The sequence below is a fragment of the Oreochromis aureus genome, linkage group 7 (genome assembly GCF_013358895.1).
Source record: "Oreochromis aureus strain Israel breed Guangdong linkage group 7, ZZ_aureus, whole genome shotgun sequence".
NCBI classification, from domain to species: domain Eukaryota; kingdom Metazoa; phylum Chordata; class Actinopteri; order Cichliformes; family Cichlidae; genus Oreochromis; species Oreochromis aureus.
In genome coordinates this window covers 62,426,683-62,449,713 of record NC_052948.1, presented here as the reverse complement: position 1 = coordinate 62,449,713, position 23,031 = coordinate 62,426,683, and the positions used below count along the sequence as shown (strand labels likewise).

At 40.6% G+C, this 23,031-nt stretch overlaps 1 protein-coding gene and 1 long non-coding RNA gene across 3 annotated transcripts; one reads left to right on the top strand and one right to left on the bottom strand.

Annotated features, from left to right (window-relative positions):
* Nucleotides 1-3,704: 3,704 nt before the first annotated feature.
* On the bottom strand, nucleotides 3,705-6,092 carry LOC120441147 (serine/threonine-protein kinase pim-1-like). Its single transcript, XM_039615068.1, has 9 exons — nucleotides 5,965-6,092; nucleotides 5,691-5,861; nucleotides 5,428-5,589; nucleotides 5,145-5,239; nucleotides 5,012-5,059; nucleotides 4,695-4,916; nucleotides 4,419-4,605; nucleotides 4,135-4,290; nucleotides 3,705-3,978 (listed from the first exon to the last, which is right to left on the bottom strand). The coding sequence occupies exons 1-9, from the start codon at nucleotides 6,026-6,028 to the stop codon at nucleotides 3,887-3,889; spliced, it is 1,197 nt and encodes a 398-aa protein (XP_039471002.1). The 5' UTR covers nucleotides 6,029-6,092; the 3' UTR covers nucleotides 3,705-3,886.
* Nucleotides 6,093-8,820: 2,728 nt separating this feature from the next.
* Nucleotides 8,821-21,217, top strand: LOC120441149. 2 transcript variants are annotated; one of them, XR_005613823.1, is made up of 6 exons: nucleotides 8,821-8,882; nucleotides 13,661-13,730; nucleotides 15,097-15,314; nucleotides 15,595-15,685; nucleotides 20,918-20,966; nucleotides 21,099-21,217. It is a non-coding gene; the product is annotated as an uncharacterized LOC120441149 (long non-coding RNA). The 2 variants fall into 2 exon arrangements; XR_005613822.1 differs by having other exon boundaries at nucleotides 15,097-15,433; nucleotides 15,521-15,685.
* Nucleotides 21,218-23,031: the final 1,814 nt, after the last annotated feature.

Sequence of the window (23,031 nt, the reverse complement as noted above, 5' to 3'; positions counted from 1 at the left end):
TGCATTGAGTGGATGCTGCGTGACCTTTCGCAACCACTCAATGACCAAATTAGTTTCGTGCTTTGCTCCAGTGTGGGTGCACTGTTGTACTTGGAAGTATCTTAAACATCTGTCCATTTAAGGTCCAATTTTAGCTACCAAACCAGCAAAGCTCCCCCAGGAAAATAACTGTATCATATAAAGTGTAGTATATGGCCTCAACAAGAGGTTCTGTGATCTTACTGGGTGGGGTTTGCCTCTCTCTGCAGCTCCCCGTTGGTCATTTTTGATGATTCCTAGACATGCGACTTCTTTATATAGATATATGTATATTTATATACAGTACATTAGCTATTATGTGATGCCTACTTAACAAGGTGAGGACCTCTTTCTGTACTGCATTGTATGTTTCATTAAATTTCTCTCTTTGTAATTGGAATTATTTGCACAGCAAGAAAATCTAAAGTGCGTTTTGTGTTTTTTTCCAAACAGACGGTGACTTTTTAAAAAATATTTTAAAGAGTTTGCATCTCAGTCTCTGATTCTAACACCGCTGCTTTGCCATAAAGGTTTAACATTTAAGTTTGGGATCTAATGAGAGGCTAACCTAAAAGCTAAAAACAATACATTAAAAATAAAACCATGATATATGATCATAGCTGGAGTTATGAGATTCTCTGGATCTGAAGTCGTAACAAATGTGCAATTAAAATCAGAGGTCAGGTGGAAAATTAAAGTTCCTTATCAAACTTTTTTTAAAGGCCTTTATAACTAAATTTAAATAGAAACATTGAAGCGAAGCATTAACTGTACTGTAAATAAAAGCAATTACTGCTGTTGAGAGAACTCGACTTCTCTCTTAGAAGGAAGCAAAAAGAAAAGAAATTCCTTAAAAGTTGGATAGTGTTTCATTGTTCAACCAAGCCCTCTTACCTCAGCCTTCATCTTTTTTGGGGGTCATGATGGCCTTGGCCCGGCACGCCGTGGCTCTGCCGGCCCGCAGGCGTTTGCCCCGCGAGGGATTATCCAACCACACCCGGAAAAGACGTGTGAAATTGTGACGGGCACGAAAATAAAATGACAAAGTTTGCGAGGCAGTACATAAAGAAGCGTGTTAGCTGTTGGCACGCACGCTGCTGTGTAAGCCGATATGTATCCGTGTGTGTGTAGATGCCCCGTTGGTGGTTGGGCCAACTGTGAGGCCGGTGTGAGTCAGTGGGTTTTCAGCTGCAAAGAGCTGTGATCACAGCTAATAGCAGGTGCTCTGAGTGGGAAACGCGATCAGATCAGCATGCTGCAGCTGTATGCTGTAATTGATTAGAGTGAGTTTTACGACAGTAAGACCTCAGGCATGCAATCAGTCGGTAGCTCTTAATACCAAGACTTCACCCCCTAAATACTTTGGACCTACTTTTAACTCATTGTGAAATGTAAATGATGCAAGAAAGACTGAGAGGGTGCTGACTGACGAGCGTGTGAGCCATGACGAGACCTTGTTAAATTTTATTCATGTTTAGGAAAGAATTGTGGCAGAGGTTATGGATTTTGATATGACTCGTATCTTATGGTTAAAGTGCGTTTGTGTGTGTGTGTGTGTGTGTGTGTGTGTGTGTGTGTGTGTGTGTGTGTGTGTGTGTGTGTGTGTGTGTGTGTGTGTGTGTGTGTGTGTGTGTCTAGATGTTTACATTCAGTTTCAGTTCAAGGTTTAAAATTTCCCCCACAGCAGCACGGCATCTCTTTGATCACAGACTGAAAAGCTGTCCAAAGGTTTTACTTTTGTATTGTAAAAATAGAGATGCACTGACTCCATTTTATTTTCTAAGTTTTATAACTCAGACATGATGATTGTGATTTCTTTTTTTCTTTTTATTTGGGGGTTAGTTGCTATGAGAAACATTAAAGCAAATCAAACATTGAGCCACTTCCTGAAGCCTTTCTCTAGAGTCATTTTTGAAGTTCTGGATTTGGCATTGATTGTGATGTACAAATCTATAACTAAAGTTTTCCAGCTTTCAAGTGACAGCTGTGTTTATACAAATGCAATCCACCTTAAAATCACTGAAGTACATTCAAAACACCAGTTGTAGTGGGAATGCTGTGCTGTGGTCAGCTTCTTGAACAATGTTGAACAACACTTACTTTAAATTTGTCATGATTCGACTGTGAGCAGCAGGTAGAAACAGTCCCAAACGCAGACTCAGAGGCGGAACATGAACTCAAAACACAGCTTTATTTGCTGAGAATGGAAAATAATACAAACTATACTGGGAAAATAATATCAACTAAACACAGGGGGAAGAACACGAGGAAATGCACAACCATCAGGAAGATCACGACACAGGACCGAGGGAGACGCTGACGTAAATACACAGAAGGATAACGAGGAACGTGAGAACACACGGGGAACACAGCTGACACGAATTAACAAGACGCCACAGGGGAAGTACACCGAACATGAAAACACAAGACTTTCACAATGATCTCCTCCATACCTGCTTCATGCCCTGGAGAACGGGGCAGTGGCCCCCCACACCCTCTAGCAGATCATTACATGAAGGAACCTTTTTAAAAAAACAAGCGCGTCCATGCTCACAGGTGTACACACAGGTGCTCACACACACAAACTACACCCTTTTTGGCTCCTACCTCAAAGCACACTGTACGCTGTCAATCTTACGTGCTGCACCATAATGTTTAACATTTAGTATTTACTGTTATATTCCCATAGATCATCGTGATGTTGTTTATTCTATTACTCTCGTTTTCTTCTGCTTGTTTTCTTTTTTCTTTCTCAACAGGTGATCCAGGTGATCGATATATGTATTTTTTGTCTGCTTATTCTGTTGGTTTTTGTTTTTTGCCCTTTTTCCCCGTCCCTCTTCTCAGCTGTTTTTCTTTCCCTCTTTCTTTCTCCCCTTTCTTTCCTCCAGTCAAGTCTGTCCCGTATTCAGCAAGTGAAAATAAAATAAACAATAAAAGGTGAATCAAATAGACCATTACGGCAAGGCTGGGATGGTCCATTTGGTAAAGTAAATCCGTTGGGCATCTTTCTTTGCCTTTAGACAATAATTCTGATGGCAAAAGAACCAAGCGGGACAGGTATTAAAAAAAATAAAAATAAAAATAAATAAATAAATGAAATCCAGACCCTTTAACTTTCAAGGAAATTATGATGCATTAGTACAAACAAATAATCATTAATAAATCAATATCAGTGACATAAACACACAGGAGATGCAGGATGAGTTATCCAGATTCATTTAATAATTAACCAATAAATTTAGATTGTCCAATTAATGTTGCTACTAATTCCCTGATTGATACATTTCTTTACATTTGCCCATTTGTTTGTTAAATTGATTCATAAATAATTAATTGATCAAATTAAACTCCAATTCCTGCTAGCTTTGGCAAAGCTGAGCATGTTCGGTCTGTTGTGTATACAGTTGTGGCTCTAAATACAGACTGAAGTGGCAAAGTGCGCAAAAGCAAACTTTGTACCACTGGCAAAACATTAGGCCACAACTGTATTCATAACTCAGGCTGATAGTAGCAACAGTTTTTAACCCAGCACAAGCTCTCTAAGAAGACGAGGAAAAACTCCTCAAAAACTTGAGAAGAAACCTCGGGAAAGGCAATTCAGAGAGAGATCCCTTTCCACGGATTGCTGGGGTGGGTGGGAATGTATGGAAAATACAATGGCAACAAGACTAAAGACCGGTGGAAGTTCCACTGCGATCTCATGGTCCACTTGCTCTTGTGGGGTGCTTCCAGAGGGGCGGGCCCTGTAAAAATGATAGAAATGATAAAAACATGGACAGCTATGTGTCATAGCTTTTGAATGTGACCGAATACTTCTCTGTTAGAGATTCTGCTCTGTAACACTGTTTTGCTTGGCATCAATACATCATTTGAGCCAGGGATGATTCTGAACTTCCTCTAGGGTGAGACGGTCTTCATGGCTCTGACAGTAACAACCCAACAGAAAACACTTGCAATCTGTTCAGAAATACATAAGTGGGGTTCGAGTTTATCACGTTGGTGTTTATATAAGTCTGCGTGTGCATTAGCGATACAGATAAACACAGATAACACAGAAAACAGAATTTTCAAGCCTTGTAATGCGACAGGTTAAAGAATTAACATTCAGCTTACCCTCTGAAATGTCAGTGCGCATCTCAGATGTGTTGTTGTCATCAGGGATGATGTGACGTACCAGCCAATCCATCACCGTACCCAGCTGCAAAACTGTGACGCAGTCTGCTGTGGTGGCATTAAAGTCCTGCCAGTTTGGAGCAGGTGATTTGGTCCCTAAAATCCAGAGAGAAATTATTCATGGTAAGGAATTCATGTGGACACTAAGCGTGTGGGCACTAAGCGTGTGGGCACTAAGCGTGTGGGCAGGCAAGGACATTTAAACAGTGAGGCTGACGACCTACCATTTCTTCGTGTGACTGCTTCTGGTCTAAAAGTGACTCCAATGCCAAAATCGATGAATCTGACACATTGAAATGGTGGATGATCAGGCGATGTGTCACACACAATATTGTCTGGCTTAATGTCTCGATGGAAGACACCCTTGGATTGCATTTCAGCGGCTGCATGTACCAGCTGTCTCATTATGACCTGACAGACAAATGAAAAATACGTTCAAATAATCAGATTTACATTATCCATTAAGGACTGCCATATATGTTATCTTGCCACTCGCTGACCTTAACCTCCCTCTCGTGCACAAAGGTTCTTCTGTTTGCCAGGTAGGCTTCCAAGTCTATGTTTTCTTTTGGCCTTTCAAAGACCATAATGAGTTCGTCTTCCAAGTCATACCAGTCGATTAAAACAGGCGTCACATTGCTGCTTGTAGCCTCTGGTCCTGCCCCCACTTTTATTAGCAATGCCACCTCCTTGGGAATCTTGGTCATTTTACCATTAAGAAGCTTGAGAAACAGAACATCAAGGTCAGTGTTCAAACATTAGGCTGTTTGAGGTACATGTTGGGGGAAAACAACAGAAAAAGACAAACATTTCTTACCACTGGTTGGTAGCTGACTAAAACGTGAGCAACATGCTTAATCACCACCTGCATTACAGAGAAAATGTGTTTTAGAAAAAAGAGAACAGGAGGAACTAGAAGAATTGTAAAGTGCACACATAAGAAGCCATACTGGGAAATTGTCTTCTCTGCGTTTTCCAAAGAAGACAGTCCCAAAGCCTCCTTCACCCAGCTTATCCTGCTCTTCGTATTTTTCTTCAAAGTCCTCTACAGAGAGACAAAACAAACACAGGGGTTGTGATTAGTTGTATGTAGGAAAGCTGTCATTGCCTCAATGTACACATTCACACAGGCTTTGTTAGAAGCTTCCTGGTGATTAGCAGATGGATACCAGCTAAACTCTGAGAGCTTGGGAAAGAGGCTCTATCACTGCAGGTGTGGTGTGTACTTCTTACCTATACTGTGACTTTTGTATGCGCTGGGCAAAGGTGTATCTGTCTCATAGACGGAGCAGCTGGCCTCCTCCTGTGAGCTTGATGTCTTGCTCTTTTTACTGGGTGGTTGTTTTGTTCCATCGCTGCTTGACTTTCGTTTGCTGCTCTTCTTTCTGAAAGCAGCTGCAAAAACAAAAACCAATTAGACCTCTGAACTCCACACAGGCCTACAGATGATCAATAACTAGAAAACAAAACATAATCTCTCTGAATGTCTCACTTACACTTCTCCAAGACAAGATGGCTGAGGCCTGGAGTTGGACTTTTGCTGTCCTTGCTTCTTTTGGAAGCTTCTTCCAGTCTTTCTGTGGCACAATCCTTTTGTTTGGAGTTCTTGATTCGCCCACCTGACGTCCTGTCCTCTATCCTGAGGAACCAGGGCTCAGTGTGGCGGTCTGCAGTTTGTACAAAGATCACTTGGTTACTACTGAATCAAAACACCTGAAGGAAAAGCCCCAAATTAAGATGAATTTAACAGGTAAAGGAGACTTTACTCACCTAGATATTTACGCACAGCCACAGCACGTGGTGTGGTAAAGGTCGGCTGAGATTTTAACGACATGTCAGAAACTGGTTCAAAATTGTACTCTTTGTACTAAACTCACTTGAACTCTGACTTTGTATGCAGTTAGAACTATCACAAGACATTAAAACAAAACATGGGCATTGATGACATCACAGGAATCTAACATTCTAATCTATGCAAACTGTCTCCAAGGCTACAGAATATCAGATTAAATCAAAACAAAGGAGTAAAAAGCAGGATCAGTCTTAGGGTGTATGTTACATGTTTGCCACTATGGATGAGTGAGTGCAATACTTCATCAGCCTGTGTTGTAACCTGTTGAACCTGCTGAGAAACTTTTCTTTGTCCACTCTGCCCCAAACTTCACATGCTCCATAAAGGTCTAGGCCTAGAGACCTCTGCATAGTTATTGCAATTAGCATTAGGTTATCAGTATCATCTGATATACATGACATTTACAGTACAGTACTCACACATGACATAGGAGGGAATAAAATTTAGATTTTTTGACATAAATTTGATCATATGAAATTGGATTTTTTAAAACTATGAAATAATGTAACTTTTTCCTTCCGTCATACTTCAGAAATATAATATCTTAAGTTTTGAACATTTTAAAACATTGAAGTTTGCTCGTTGTATTTATAAGATCCAACATGGACGTGCTCCATAATCATTGGTCAGTCATGTTAAAATCCATTATCAGTGGAAAACAAACCTGATCCTCTACTAGAGGCGATTGTGCAATACCTTTTAGACATAACACTCAGCAAACAGTTATTATCAGTTACAGGTAGTGAGATTTGGAGTGATATTCCAGCTGTAATAAGAGAATGTACTACCTTCAACACATTTAAAACTCATCTCAAACAATGGCTAAAGAGGAATTTGATTAGTGATTATTAATTTTATATTAATATGTGTTATCTTTATTGTTGTATGTTTTATATTTATTGTCTTATTGTACTATGACATTTCATGTTGTAATTTTATGTTTTTGTGGTCTGGACTAGATCGTTCTACATTGTCTGATGGTGTGTTAAATTTCGTGTTTATAGATTTTGTCTGACCTGCCGGGGCGACAGATGAAGGGTGAGCATTAGATGGACAGATGGATTAGTGCTGTGGCTCCAGTGATGCGGCTCCAGTGATAGGCTTAGACTGTGTGCATATTTGATATAAGGTCAAAAAGTACAAATAGGTGTCCATTTAAGGATCATATGTTAATGTTTAAATAACAAAATAACTTAAAAAATTACAGCCAACAGGGGAAAAAATGGGTTTGTTTTAGAATCATTGCTTCTTTTTTGATGCTCATCAGTGAAAGACAACAGATCCCTCAGAGGGAAGTTCCACGAATGGTGGCGCTATAAAGAAAGAAAAAAAAAAGAAAGAAAAAAAAGGAAGATCACGACACAGGACCGAGGGAGACCCTGACGTAAATACACAGAAGGATAACGAGGAACGTGAGAACACACGGGGAACACAGCTGACACGAATTAACAAGAAGCCACAGGGGAAGTACACCGAACATGAAAACACAAGACTTTCACAATAAAACAGGAACCGGTGGTGCATTACACAGGAGTGGGGGAAAGGCAGACGACAGGGAGCGAGGGGACACGAGGGAGCATGAGAGGAAGGACAGGAGAGAGACATGACACAAAGGGAGACAAAACATCATAACATGACACGGGGACTGGGAGGACAGAACAACTGGGAAAACAAGGTCGTCTAGGGAGATAAACATAGATGGAATGACACAGATAAGAAAGGGAAGATGGGCACAGAAAAGGGAAATAAGGCACACACCTAAACACATACGCACAGAAGGGGACACAGAGGGCAAAGACACAAGGGGAGCCTAAATGTACAAAAGTTAACATGGGATAAACTCAGGATTACCAATATAAACCATAACATAAGAGGTCATAAAAACACAAAATGACCCAGAACGATGACAAAATTACTCTACCACAAAATGCAGATTTTATACAGAGTTTATCCAAGGACTGGCAGAGCTGTTGGCTGCTTTGCTTTTCATGCACGTAAGGCTTTGACAAATCAGTTCCACCATCATTGTCCCCCGAGTAGAGGGTCACAGAGACACGAAACTATCATGAGTTTATCCCCAGGGATCAGGCCTGGGAAATCACTTTGATATCAACATGATGAGTCACAGCACTGCAAAATACCAGTCAAGTTTCTGGCACTTTACATTGTCACCACTTCACTATGTGTCATCATTCATACATGGATCTCATTTCAGGGTCCGTGTTAGTCATTTTTCTTTGCTTCCCTATAACAGCTTTTGATTTTTTTTCTCCCACTGTTCTCATAAAGGTCAGGTGGCATGTGCTCAGAGATGACCACGAGTGCGTGAAAGTCGGTCCTGAAGGATAGTTGCAGTTCCTCTAATGGCCACTACTCCAAAGAAACTCTTGGCTGTTCTGACATGAGCTGGAAAAGCATTACATTTTCCAGTGAAATTTAAATACATGGCATTAACCGACTTGGACTTTTTTTTATCTGGCCTAAGATGCCGATCTATTTTTTTTCCCAGTCCCCGAGGATGAACCTTATTTATGTTACTGATCCGCAGTGTTGGGACTAACGCGTTATTAAGTAACGCGTTACAGTAACTACGTTATTATTGTGGTAACGAGCACGGTAACTAGTTATTATGCCAAAACCAGGAACGCGTTACTCGTTACTGGGATTTAGATAGGCTCGTTACTCGTTACTTCGTGTGTGGTGGATATCGCGAGCTTCCACAGATTCAATAACATTAGCAAGTGGTGGAGGCCAGCAGGTGGATGAAGGAAAAGGGAGGCAAGAGGAGAGACCCGAAGCGGCCGCCGGTCCGCGTGTCAGGTGAACTGAACTTCAGGTAAGAAGTTATGACCTGCAGTCTATCTGGGTCAGATATAAACCAAGTTTAGGTGGAGTTTATTTTCGGTATGCTGACATTTTCGTACTGCGTGCTAGCTAGCATGACGGAGTTTCTATACAGCTGGGTGGGTGCTATGTTACTGATGTTGAACTTTATTTTGTTCATACGGTTAATTATTAGAGTTGCCAACCGTCCCTAAAAACAGAATCGTCTGGTATTCAGAGAAAATATTACGCGTTTTCGTACTGAGGTGAAAAGGAACACAGTTTGTCCCGGACTTCAGCTACAATGAAAAAGACACAAAGCTGAAGCTGCACAGCTGCCTCTTCCTCTCATTCTCTCCCGTTTCTACTTCAATCACGAAACTGATCAATGATCAGCTGATCGGCTTTTCTCTCTTGTTTATTTATCGCCCACTTTGCGCCAGAAAGAGGAAACCAGCGGATGTCGCGTTAAACAACAGCAGCACGTTTAAGCTTGATCAGCTGTTGTTAGAATTTATTTAATATTAATTTCTAGTATCAGCTGATGTTTGCTGGAGCCACAGCTGTAAAGCTGCTGGTCATGATATCAGTTTGGTTATCTGGTGAGAGGGAAACATGAAGATGAAACCAGGAGATGTCCTTACTGAATCATCAGAGTTGAACAGGTGATGGAGAAACAGGTTTACCTTTTAGGTGACATGAATGAGTTGAAGGAAGTTATGAACTGTTTCTGAGAGACAAAATAACACCAGGATCCTTTTCTAAGTAGCTGACAGCTGGTAACTGTGCAGGGGCGGATCTAGCAAAGTGTTGCCAGGGGCCAGGTAGGGCATTAACAGGGAAAGGGGGCACAAGGAAATACTTTTCTTTATTATTTTCATTTAAAATGTCTCGCTTTTAAAAAATAATTATCTGAGTCTTACAACAAACGATTGATAGATTGATACATATATACCATCAGAACAGTGTACATCACTGTCACAACAGTGTTTATTTTCATTCAAAGGCTTTATGATTTTTCCTATAATGGTGGGCGGTCTCTAGTCAAAATGCCTGGGACGATTTTTGTCCCAGTCCAGCTCTGTATGCAGCTCATCTGCAGTCTGGTGTTACCTACATCTTCCTATTCAGAAGGCAGAATTTCCAAGTTCTGAGTACAATCAAAAGCACCACGACTGCAGTTTTTGTGTTGGATGTAAAAGCAGGCTAGAATCATGGCGGCGGTCAACGACGGTCCAGGTGTGGGATTTCTCTCGTGGAAATGTGCACATTATTTTTCCTTTCTATTGGTAGGTGGCACAGTGCACTTGTGGCAAGTAAGCAAGCTAGAAGACTGGCAATCTGGCTGGGTATCCAGTTACGGAAGCAACACATTAACAAGAGAATTCTGAGTAAAACCAAAGTTACTTTCCCTAGTAACTAGTTACTCTGAAAGTAACGAGTAACTTGAAGTAACTGAGTTACTTTTTTAGAGAAGTAACTAGTAATGTAACTAAGTTACTAATTTAAAGTAACTTACCCAACACTGCTGATCCGTGTCACCATGCATTTGTTTTTGTAGAAAGAGCTCAACTCTATTGGAATTTTGTTTGTGAAGATTTCTATAAATACTTGTGAATTGTGAATGTTGGCATACTAACAGAATGAACTATGACGATAAATGTGTGAATTACAGCATTTACAGGATTTTTGCTTTTTTTTTGCACTCATCCCAGTGACTTCTTCAGCCTCTGCTCACTACATTTTTCCCAGCCTTATAAACAGTACATCTGCATAACGACCAAAACTAGCACCAACAATGCGCCGTTAGGTCAGTTTCATAGTAATTAATATGCAAACTGTGACAACAACATTATCATTCTTCCAGCAGACAAGGGTAGGTGCACAGTTTTGCTAAACCAGGAAGACTATCATGAGAATACTTTGTTACTGCTCGGTGACAAAAATACTTATGAGCCCCTGAATCAGACCCAGGTAGCTGTTACCTGAAAAGAGCAATAGATTGTATAAAGCGGTTAAAAGAGGACAGCTCTGTTGACCAGCTCTTGTACCACAGATTGTACCCAGATGAATCTACATCAAGTCTGTATGGTTTTGATTTTGATTTTGAGGTTTGAACCACGATGAAGCTTAACTGCGATGGCGTCAGTCCTGGAATATTTTCTCAGGTTTTAAAATCACTTCTCCCATGGGGGTGCATCAATCTGCCGAACTTCACTAAGAGGTTTTAAATCACAAATCATGGGAAACACGTCAGCTACAAAGAATTTTGGGGGGGGTAGTAATATGCACTGACCTACCCATTTAGCTGCTATTAGAGTTAGAAAATACCTTGAATGCCATTAGTTTTGTGACAGTAAAAGAAAAAACCCTTTCTTGTTGATCTCCCAGAAACTCTTACTGGCCCATTTCTCTAGAAAAAGCAAACCTAACTACTACTACTTTTTTTATAGTGAATTTGTGGTGTTGAAGCTGGAATTCATGTTCACAACTTGACCCTGCAGGTGTTTCATTTTTTACACATCATCCCTCACCTTTGACCCAACACCCAGACTCTGTTTATCCCCTCCTAGTGAAGCTGTACTTGTCACAGCCGATGACAGTTAACAGCCACTAGTGCGATAGGTCTTTCCTCCTGCTCTCGTCTCTCTGTAGAACATATTTTTCGTCTCAGTAAGCCAATTACAGGAGCAGAAGAGGACAAACTGTGTTCTGGGACTTGCCTGGAAGTGTCAACAGGTCTGTTTTGATCAGGGGATGAGAGCATCTTGGTTGCTGAGCTTAAAGGATTGGTGAAGAATGTAAATTCAGCTCTGGTCCCAAGAGGGGTCACGAAGGACAAAATGGGAGGGGTCAGCCAGGGTAAGGTTACTGAGAGGCAAAAGCACCCAAGCAGGCAGTGAATGCAGCACGAAGCTACTGAAGGTAGGAACATGTCGTGACCATTTTGGTACACGGTTAGGGGCACAGTTGATAAGTTGGCATCGTTGGGTTTTTTTCTCTCAGGTATGGAGCTACCCTCCACACACTGGGCAGGTTGCTAGCCTATCACAGGGATAGCAAGGACAAAATGAACCCTATCCAATTCAGAGTTTCCAAATTAACCTAACTTTCTTTGCCTAACGTAGTAGCCAATGAAAACCCACACACTTGCAAATTTGACACAGAAAAGCCTGAGGCGAACGTTGGATTTGAGCCTGCATCAAGCCAAACTGGGGAAAAAAGTATTGCAAATTATTATTATTGACCATCAACTTTTTATTTCTTGTGCTCTTTCAATCGGCAGCCTAACAAGAATTTGTCATGATTCATTATCAAGATGTTTCCAACAGGATTAATTCTACTTTTTGTGGTAGATGAATATAGTGCCTTTGCTACAATATAAGTAATAATAAAATAATACCAGTAATATCAAATGAATTACAAGTTAATATTCATCTGATTCTCCAGTGACTCCTTCATCCAATTCCGCCATCTTCCATTGCCCTTAGTGACTAATGTCTTTGTTCTGATCTGCAGTGATGGTGAGCTCATCATTAGAGCACAGGAGTTCTCCACCTGCTGAAGGGTCTGATGGCCCTCCAACTCACATATGATATCCAGAGGATGAGGACTGTTGTTTCTATCTGCAGTTTTGACAGTGGAGTTGGAGTCTGGCTAGACTGTAGGATGAGGAGCTATCTAGGTTGGCAGCTAAATGACATCTTGGCCCCCGCAGTAGCTATCTGATTAGCTTGCTAACATAGCAGCAATTGAGCTTTCAAAAAAAAAAATAGACAGTGAATTTTTGCTTCTGAATTATATCATTTCAATAGGTAACGACAAATGCTCCTAAAACCCTACAACGTAATCTGACGTACACATCCCTGCAAATAAATATCTAACATGAAAATGAGCCACAAAATTAACTTTGATGACCCCCAACATGCCTGTGTGACCCAACCAAGTAATAAATTACACTTCTATAAATGTAATGTCATGATTAACTGTAATATTTTTCATATAGTTGTGCATGAAACCTGTCTTTAAAGCCAATAGTTCGATTGCATTGTGCAATAAACAGAAAATCCCTATTCTGAGTCCCAACAAGGTGTATCTACTCTTTAACAACTCGATCGGCCTGTAGAACTGTTGATATTTCGTCTCAGAGAGCCTTTCAGCAGCTTTAGCTTATCCTCCAGAACATCTGCAGTTTATCAAAAGTACTCATTCCTCTGCCTTCAGCCTCCCTCTGCTCTGGTCTCAGCAATAGATGGTGAAATATGCACCCTGCTCTACAGCTGGAGCTGAGGACTTGACTTTGAAACCTTAGATGCTTGCGTGGTTGTTTGTTTTACGTTTTATGAGTGGCTGGCAGAGGAACATGGAGGCCGTTAATTATGGGACAGGTTCTGTCTGCGTCCCCGGAGAACAGGACTTTCTTTCCTGTCCAGCAGCAGCTTCTGTTCTCGGTCTTCTCAGCAAACCTTTAAAGTGGTTCAGCCTCTGCTCCGCTGGGCACGTGGCTTTCAAACACTCAACTGACCAGTAAAAGTACTCACTGGGTTATACCAGAGGACTGAAGTCCTAATGCATGCTGAGGAAGTGAACACACTGTTATACAAATTCCCACTATGAGAACTGATGGGAGGAGGTTTCTTAATGGAAAAGTTTGAGAAACCTTTGAGTCTTTTATAAGTATGATGTTGTTTTTTTTCCTCATTACATTTCCACTATGAGTTACAATATTTAAACATTCAGTATTAAACCAAAATTCAAGGCTACTTTCAGCTGGTTCTTTATTCACTACAGGGGTCACAACAGCAGATCACTTGAGAGAGGCGTCTGTCATCCCACCATCGCCATCACCCAAACTGTCAAGGTCGGGCAATAACCTATGAACTGTGATTTATCATTAATAATTACCAATTAATTCCAGTCATTCTCGATACTACTGCAGGTGAGTACTGTAGTTCTTTTGGATACAATGGCAGGTTTTCATGGTATTTTATTTCCATGAGTTTGATCTTAAAGTTCCTCTTATTGCCTTTTTCTAACCTATTTTTTCTTGACCTCAGTGAGATTTTCATGGAGGTCAAGGGTAGGAGAATTGATAAGAAATTGGGAAAAGAGCATTGTGCTGAGAATCCTTTACACCAGATGACTGCTACGAAGTGCAGAAAATAGACACCAAAATTATTTAAGGAAGTCATGTAGAGGAGAAATTACTGCAGTAAGTTTTGTGCCACAAAGTTTTTATTCCAGCAGTGTGATGTTCATAGATCAGCTGAGCGTTTAACATGCGCTTATCAGAACATAAAAGTATATCATGAAATGGCATGAAAGCAATATTTCCAGTGTATCCTATGCTAAAGGAAGTGTTCAACCAGAGCAGAGGCAAGAGCTGACTGAAAAGATTCATTCTAATCACTCTATTCTTGTTATTATAATGACAGACCCATGATGCTTTTCTAGATACAGAATTAAACATTGCCAATTTTCAAATACAGAGGTCAGCGTATGTCCAAGTAACCTTTTGTTTGCTATTCATGAACTGCGCCAAGGTCCTGCAGATAAATAAAGAACTGCATATCATCAAAAGTTACTCTAAGAATGAGCAGATAAGTCCAGCCTGAAAAGGTCTGACGAAGGAACCTCACAAAAATTTAGTAGGATTGGTAGAATCTGCATTTGCAAGGTCTAACGTTACACTTGGGTTGCAACCAAAGCTAAAGAAGCAAAAGAGCTACTATTCACCTGCTCACCAGAAATGAACCTCTGAGGGGTTTTTTTTCCTGGTGACGGCTGGAAGGAGTAGTTCTGTCCTTTCAGCCTCTCAGCATCTTGTTAGCATCCAGCTGAAAGACGTTAACCAACAGGGTGTCAACAGATGACATACGGCTGCACGTCATCACCGACTGATCAGACTGTTAGCATCACCGCAAAACAGTTGAGCCCCCCTCAGTGTTACATAAACAAAAAATCACAGTATCTGTTCATTTTAAACACATAAAAATCCATAATGTAATGGTAAATTTCCGTCAATTCGCTTAGATATTAATGGTGGAAAATACTTCTGAAACTAAGAATAATGGCATTTTTAAGTTGGCGTCACGGTAATCACAGTAATCCTGTTAGAAACATGAGCTGCTCATGGATGAGTCCACATCCTGTCAGTTGTGATATTTGTACAGGAGTGGTCACATCAACCAGGTCTGTTTTTTAATGTGCACATTCTGTGTGTGCAGGAAGAAAACTTGCAGAAGAAGAACCACTCATGCAAATCATGATGTTGCAGTTGGAGTGCATCCAACCACAGCACTGGTTACTTTCTTTGGGGGCAACTCAAAGACGTCACGTATTACCACACTGGTGACCAGCTGGCAGGGAAAAGAGAAAATGGAACACTGTTCATTTGCAATAACTTTACTTTCAAAATAAGAGCAAAGGATTTTTCACTACCAGGGTGACTGCATTCTTCTCTGATATAATAAAAATACATTGTAAAACGTACTTGGGCAGTCATTAATAAACCTGGATGACTTGCCAAGTAAAGTGTGTGTGGAAAACAGTGACTTGAAAACGGTCAGGATTATTATTATTATTATTATTATTATTAAGTTGTTCATGTAAATGCTTTAATAAAGCATCTAATGGTGTTTTTATTTGCAGCCCTGTGAGGAAAGATGTTGCCTCTCTGTGAATGGATTTCATCAGTCTTGGCTGATGTTTCATGTGTGTTCCAGCAGTGCCAAGGTACCACTGCAGAGTTACAGGCCCTCCTCCTCCTCTCATTATCCCATGCAGATGTTCAGCGCCGGACCCTCACCATATCAGGTGACCACAAATCTAATTGATATCAAAACTCTGGCCGGGGAAGCCTAAGCCCCTCTGCACTCTCGGGTTACGGCCTGTTATAAACCCGGCCCGACTTCTGACAGCCACTTTCAGCGTGAAACATGCACTGTCCTCACTTCAAAGAAGGCGGGCACTGAGGGGGAAAAGAAACAGCCTGCTGCCACCTATGAAGAGCCCCACCAGGGGCCCCCGTTCTGCCTGTTTCTGTTCTGACCCACTTGAGACTAAATTGGATTCATCACGCTCAGGACTTTTTATCTGCCTGAGTTGAGAGTGCTTGTTTCAGCACTGCAAAACAAAAGCATTAATAAGCTCATCGGCAAACAGTGAGTTTGATATGGGAAAGTGATCCGCAGTCGGGTATTACAATGCAGCTGAGAGGGGGAATTGGAAGCTTAAGGAGAGGATGTGATGGTAATGACTTTAAGGCGACATAATCCTCTCCATCTGGGCCCTGCGATTGTTTGATATTTATGGTTGATGATCAGCCCTAATAGGTTTGTTGTTTTCTTATGGGATGAATATGAATGGAGGGGAGCATGGGAAGAGGGTTGTGATTTGTTTGGTTTTCATTTTGTTTTGGGTTCAGACCAGAGATCAGTTTCAGACGGAGCTCTTTGTTTCGCTGTACAGACACGGGGAGGGAGGGTTTTCTCAGACTGGATGGACTTTCAGACTGAAGTGTTGCACCTTCTGTCTGTCTGTGTGATGTCAGATTATGGTGGACGCCGCGCCTGATTCTCACACTGAGTGAAGCTGAGTGGAAGCAGATGGAGTTGTGTGCTGCATGTAATCCCATTTGGCTTTCAGTGTTGATGTGTTTTATGTGCAGCAGCACTGTTTGAACTGCTACTGATAGACTTACAGGAGACCTGTAAGGCATTTCGCTATAGTCTGTCATATACACTGACCCGCCACTTCATTAGGTACACCTGTTCGACTGCTCATTAATGCCGATGTATAACCAGCCAATCACATGGCAGCAACTGACTGCATTTAGGCATGCAGATGTGGCCAAGAACACCTGTTGAAGTTCAAAACGAGCATCATAATGGAGAAGAAAATTGACTCTGTTTGTGGCATTTCTGTTAGTGTCAGACTGGTTGGTCTGAGTGTCATTTGTGCAACTGAAAGTATTTTGAGAATATTTAAAGAAGTCACACACGTGTGAACTACAAAGACTGCGGCACATGATGCACTGCAAATTGCATGAAAGCTCCTCAGAGCCACCTAAAGAGAGAAGATGGAAAACAACCAGCCAGCCTGCCCCAAACCTTGACCCTGAAGGCAAAAGGGTCCAGCCTGTTACTAGTAAGGTGTAACTAAAAAAAAAAACTGAGTTTAGTATGGACGCTTGAATGACCTGCCAAGAAACAGAGGTAGATTCTTGAAGTTTGAAGCTAAAATGTGAGATTTTGATTGTGCGCTCCTGTTTTTTGAGGCCTTCTTTTGGCTGGTAAGAAAAAAACCCCATGAAGATTGGTGCATTTTTTTTTTAAATTTTATTTTATGTTTAATGATCCAATACTCTTGGTTGGTAAGTCAAATGTCAACTTCATACAATAGGGACATTAAATGGCCATTGTTTATCTACTACTGCAAAGATTAGCATAGCTGCTGGTTGATGGAGCCAACACTTTGATCAAGCTTCGATTGCAACATCAGGTTTGCAAAAGGACAAAATAATTTAGTTTGGTATATTCCCCAGTTTTGCGGTCATTGAACCTAACCCTTGTTTCTAAAGTTTAATGATGATCAGAAATGTTTTAAATTCAAGAAAGTAATTATAATGTTCCTTTAACAACCAGAATGCTTTTATGCACTGTTAAAAAAAAAATCCTAGAAAAACAGTAATATTCCGGCAGCTGGCGCGCCAAAATAATACCAGAAAATAACAGAAAATAACTTTCTCATAAAAATATGGTTATTTGCAGTAATGACAATACAGTTTGTTGCCCTAATTTCACATGGGATTTTGCCTTTTTCAAGTGCTTTTAAACATTAAATTGGGAACATGTTAATGTGATTAAACAATGAAATTACCCATAAACAAGGTCAATGAATGTGGCAATATGAATAATAATACTTAAATGTAAAGAAATATACAGTTAACAGTTGGTTTAAATAATAATGGATTGCATGCCCTGGGACAGACTGACAGAGGCGAGGCTGCCATATCGCACCATCGGCCTCTCTGGCCGTCACCAGTAGGCGGTAGGTGAAGAGTCTTGACCACGGACACAACGGCCGAGAGTGTCCGAGCCGGGGCTCGAACCGGCAACCTTCTGATTACAAGGCGAACTGCCAACTCTCGAGCCACGATCGCCCTAAATAGCAATAATTATTATTATTATTTGATGTAAAATAAGTTTATAAGAATCATTTCATATATTTTTCTATAGCATTACATTTGAATTTAACAGTTCAATCTTTCAAATAACGGACACATATTTGTGAAATCATGATACATTTGTGAATGTATTTTAACAATCTAAATATGCATCTGTACAGACAAATACATTTAAAAACAAGAAAATTATCTTTTATTACATTACAGTGATTTTACGTTCATTTACATTTGAAATGTGAAGTCACAGTCTATTTATGTCAATTTAATGATATTCTAGAAGAACAGAACAAAACTGTAAAATACTTTTATATTAGGATTTTTTTTACAGTGTGTCTGTTTTTGTGATTTTGATATTGTGACACTATGTTGCCTTTAAATGATCAGTACAGTACCTGCCAGGCTTTTTAAAATGCTTTCTGTATAGTGGGGCGTTACAACATAATTTTACCAGAAGTATAACTTTGTGTTGATGGCAACAGATTCTCTGCTCTGCCATCATGGCCTGGAAGAAAGTAAATAAATCTAAAGTACTTTGTAATTTGGAAATGTTCAGTTTGAGTTCCAGAGTATACCAGTATTTTCCTAATTTATCACTGAGGTTACTCTCAGCTGCCAGCTCATTCCTGACCCCTGTCCCACTTGTTTGATGGATGACTTTATGACACTATTTCAGTCCAGATCGTCACCGAGGGCCTGGGCATGAGTATGTGACCTTTCTCTGGGTATGTCTTGTCAGGGAAAGATGCATCAGGCCCTAGAGTTCAGTGAATGTGCAAGATCATGTTGAGCATGCAGAGTATTTTTTTTGGAGGACGGGGGGTTGGAAAGCTCCACCAGCCTAGAACTGCGTCACTGAGAAACTGCTGTTGGAAAAACAAAGAAATACTTGCTACTTTCTTTCCGTGGTTCTATTTCAGTCCCAAACATTTGCATATGAGTATGAAGGCCAACTGCAGCAATCCACTTGGATTTCATTCTGATTTCCTAACGTGGTCGCCAGAGGACTGTGGCATGGCCTTTATGAGCATCTTTTCCCCTGAGTGTCCCAGTGCTGAGATGGTATCTGCTCTTGATACTGTAAGATAAATCCAGGATAAACTCATCTGGCATTCAGAGTAAAACATGACATGTGTTTTTATCATTTTCCTGTTGCCCTAGCGGGAGTCATTTTGGTGAAGAGTGTCAGCAAAATGCCTGAAATGTAAGATGAGAGAGCAGATCAGTGCCAAGTGGCGGCATCACAAATCATCTTTCCGAGAGTCGCTTACGTGCCGTTCGTTTAGCATGACGCACACATGTTTGTGGTGGATGATTTGCTGAGTGCATTTTCCAAAACATGTCATTTGGTAAAGAGGTTATTTAAACAGAAAAGATGCTAGAAGGTACCAAATGGCAAATAGTAGAGTCTGTTTTCTTTTTTTTCTTTGAAATTTTCTTCATGAAGCTACATTTTTAAAGGCTCTTTAAACTTTTTCCATATACTTTTTCATATAGATATAACATTACAATGGTGGCTCACTGATGTTTGGCAAAAACTTCAGTCTTGGAAGTTAAAAGCTGTTGCAGATCAAATTTGACCCAACACATTCATCAGCACCTTAACACGGGTTCTTGGTGTTCCCTGTCATTGGAACATGTTCATTTGGACCTCGACACTGCTGACCAGGACTACCCAGCATGCTTTGCTGTTTTCAGTGGTGCTCTCGCCCAAATCCGACACACAGACTAAAAAATCTGTTTACTTACCTTCTCATATAACACAGATCTTGATACTTATGAGGCAGGCAAGCTGCAACCTCACATCTGGGATCAAAAGTTTAAGCCAATGCTGAACCATTAGGGGCTCCAAAGTGAGTCGGTCCCCATAGATGCCCGTGTTAATATGTCCAAGATGACAGCAGAAATAGGCAGGTTTACAGCTGTTCACTGTACAAAAAAGGTCTTGGCTGCTAAAACCAATTAACTCATTTATAACAACTATATGGGTGTTAATGTTTATATAACTAATTTATGTCAAATTAACGTTTAAAATTCTGCATCGGCGACTTAAAAGGGAGGTGCTGCAGGTTAAAAGGGTAAAAATAGATATCACTGCACTTCTGCCTTTCGTTACTTGCATTAAAACAAATTTAATTTTTGTTTTATCAAATTTTATTTTTCAAATATGCAAAATGAGCCATTACGTAATTAAATGTGCATGCATTTTGCTTACATAACGAGAAAAGGAATTTCAATTTAACAAGCAGCTTCTATTTATATTATTTAAAAGTTAGATTTAGTTTTAAGTCTGATTTCTGCTCTCCAAAGTTATGTATCTTATTACATATTAAATATATCAGAAGATTACAGATGCTAACCACCGCTAGTAGACAGTTCAGTGGTTGCCCAAATATGGTCATGGCTGGCTTAAAGAAAACACCAAGATGGCAGCAATGAAAATCTTCCTAACTGTATTTTACAAACCAGTAGGTGACTTCAGAGTGACTACATCCAACAGTTTATTGTTATAATCTGTAAAGTGAGAGCCAGTCCATGAAAAGGAGACTTTTCTTGGACAACTACATGTTACTGAGCATGCAGAGCTTTGGAGAATTTGGATATTGAAGATGGAGTTGCCAGGCTTTCTTAGATTGCACAGATGGAACAGGGACTGCAGACAGGTTGGATAAATGGTGATTATTCTTTACTGGGGGGAAAATCAATCTAATTCGATCACTTTATCTGAAATCTTCTTCATCAGGTTTAATTTTTTTGTTAGTTTTCTCTCTGTCTTCCTAACCTTTCTTTATGTTTGTCGGTGTGTCTGTGTTTGTGGGCGGGACTCATCGTGGGTTCCAACCTCTGGCTGAATACCCCTGCAGCAATCAACCACCTGTTCCAGATGAGCTCATCATCAGGACAGTACTTAAGGTGGTGGCTAAGGTTCATTCTTCGTTTGATTGTTGAGCTATGCTGATAATAAAGTCCTGGCTCTGTAGTCTAGTCTGCGCTCCTTGCCTTTTTCCCTCGCAGCTAATCTCATTGTTCTTTCCTTTGTGTAAGATCTTCCTTGGATTTTCCCCTCACTGGATTGCTTGAACAGCCCTTTTCCCTGGATTGTTGGAGCCCCTGTTTCCTCCATCACAACCTGTATATAACACCCTGGTGTTTCACTGTAAATAAATGTACTAAACTTGACCTCTCTGTCATTGAGGACCTTCTACAACTCTCTCCACAAGCTGGCTTACATTAGCAGTGTCAGGTAAAGTACCTCTAATGTAAAAGAAGTTTAGCTCTTCTCTGAAACCCTGAGCTGGACATTTAAAACATATTTTAAAATGTTTAAAGATGTTTACACCCTCGTTGTATCCCTTATTTAACCCAGACAGTTGACTGAAGCAGCAAGAAACGGATCAGTGCATTTCCTGAGTTGTCTGGCATGTTGGTAAATGTGTCCACTAATGCTCAGTAAGACCACAGACATGCTGGGAATGTATCTCACATACACACACGCACACACTGCAGTCTTCACTCTGGGATGAGGAGTCGTAGACGCACAGGGGAAAGATATTCAGTCTAATGTGAAACCTGTAGCCCGGAACATTTGTCTCCTCCTACTGGTAGTGAGCATTATCGCACACACACTACTGACTCCCTTGTGTTTGCCTCTAACAAAGAAAAGCTACACCAACAATGTGACTGCTAATTTTTTGGGTGTTTTTTTTTTCTTCTTCTTTTTTTAAAATCTGGAGCGAACAGACTGTATAGAGAGACACCACTGTGCCATCATGCAGTGTTTCTGGACTTTTTGAAGTAACAAACTCATCAAATATTAACAATTCATTCACCAAAACTGACCATAAAGTTGCTCTTTTACAATTTAACTGCTCACACAATGTTGTTTTTAGAAAATGGAATTGTCTGACAAATAATACGCTGGTTCGTCACCCTGTCTTCCATCGAGATTAAAGCTCAGCCATTCAGGATGGGCTCAGAGTAGAGCTGCTTCTCAGTTGAGGTGGTTTCAGAGAAGGATGCCTCCGAGGGACCTTCTAGCTGAGATGTTTCAGGTGTGTCATACTGGGAGGAAAAACCCTGGACACACTGGAGACCCCACTATACCTCCTGCCCCCACAGAGGACTTGGAAGAGGCTGAGAAGTGGGAAGTCTCTTACTGCTTCAATTTCTGCCCCCTCGGTCTATGCTGAGATGAGCAGCAGAGAGAGAATGGATGGGTGGATAATTCCATTAAAAAGTAGTACTTTCAAAAGTGCTTCAAACAGCATTACAGCCCAAACATGGTTGGGATTTAAAGTTCCAGCTACCGGAGGTCCAGGAGACGGTGATTGGGTAGAATTGCCTTAGCTTTAGGCCTTAATATAGTTTACATATCCAATCTTATTTATAAAGTTTTTCAAGTTTGATAAAGTGTTGTGAAAAGCATCAAAATACCACATGACATGACATGTAATACGCCAGTAGACGGAGATCTGGAAATGTGCTGCAGCCCAGTTTGACACCAAGGTTGGTCACTGTGGGTTTAACATACAGCTGCAGAGTGTCCGGGTCCAAGAGAAGAGCAGACATCACTGGATCTGAACACAATAACCTCAGTTTTACTTTCATTGAAATTTAAAAAGTTTTAATGCTTTGCTTTGATAACCTTCAGACACTCCAGTAGTGGTTTAGCTGATCGGACATTAGTTATTTTATGGGCATGTAAATTTGAGCGTCATTGGCACAGAAAGGTCAGTGTATTGTTTTTTTGTTTTGTTTTTTTATGTTTCAGCACCAGTGGAAGAAGGCAAAGAGGAAAAACAATGTGTCGATGGCCAGTGGAACCCCTCAGCCTCCTAATAGTAGATACACCAATTATATCAATTTGAAAATCCTGCCTTGTTCTCCAATCATCATGTTCACAAAACTTGACCTCTGACCTTGAGGTCAAGGTCACTAAGATTAAAAACTCCACTCAGATTTAGATAGATGTAGATAC

Excerpts from the sequence above, each read along its gene's own strand:
- LOC120441147 (XM_039615068.1), bottom strand. The coding sequence starts at position 6,028 with ATGTCGTTAAAATCTCAGCCGACCTTTACCACACCACGTGCTGTGGCT. Across the intron at positions 4,917-5,011 it reads TAGTCAGCTACCAACCAGTG|CTTCTTAATGGTAAAATGAC; the intron begins GTAAGAAATGTT and ends CTGTTTCTCAAG. Across the intron at positions 4,291-4,418 it reads AGCAGTCACACGAAGAAATG|GGACCAAATCACCTGCTCCA; the intron begins GTAGGTCGTCAG and ends TCTGGATTTTAG.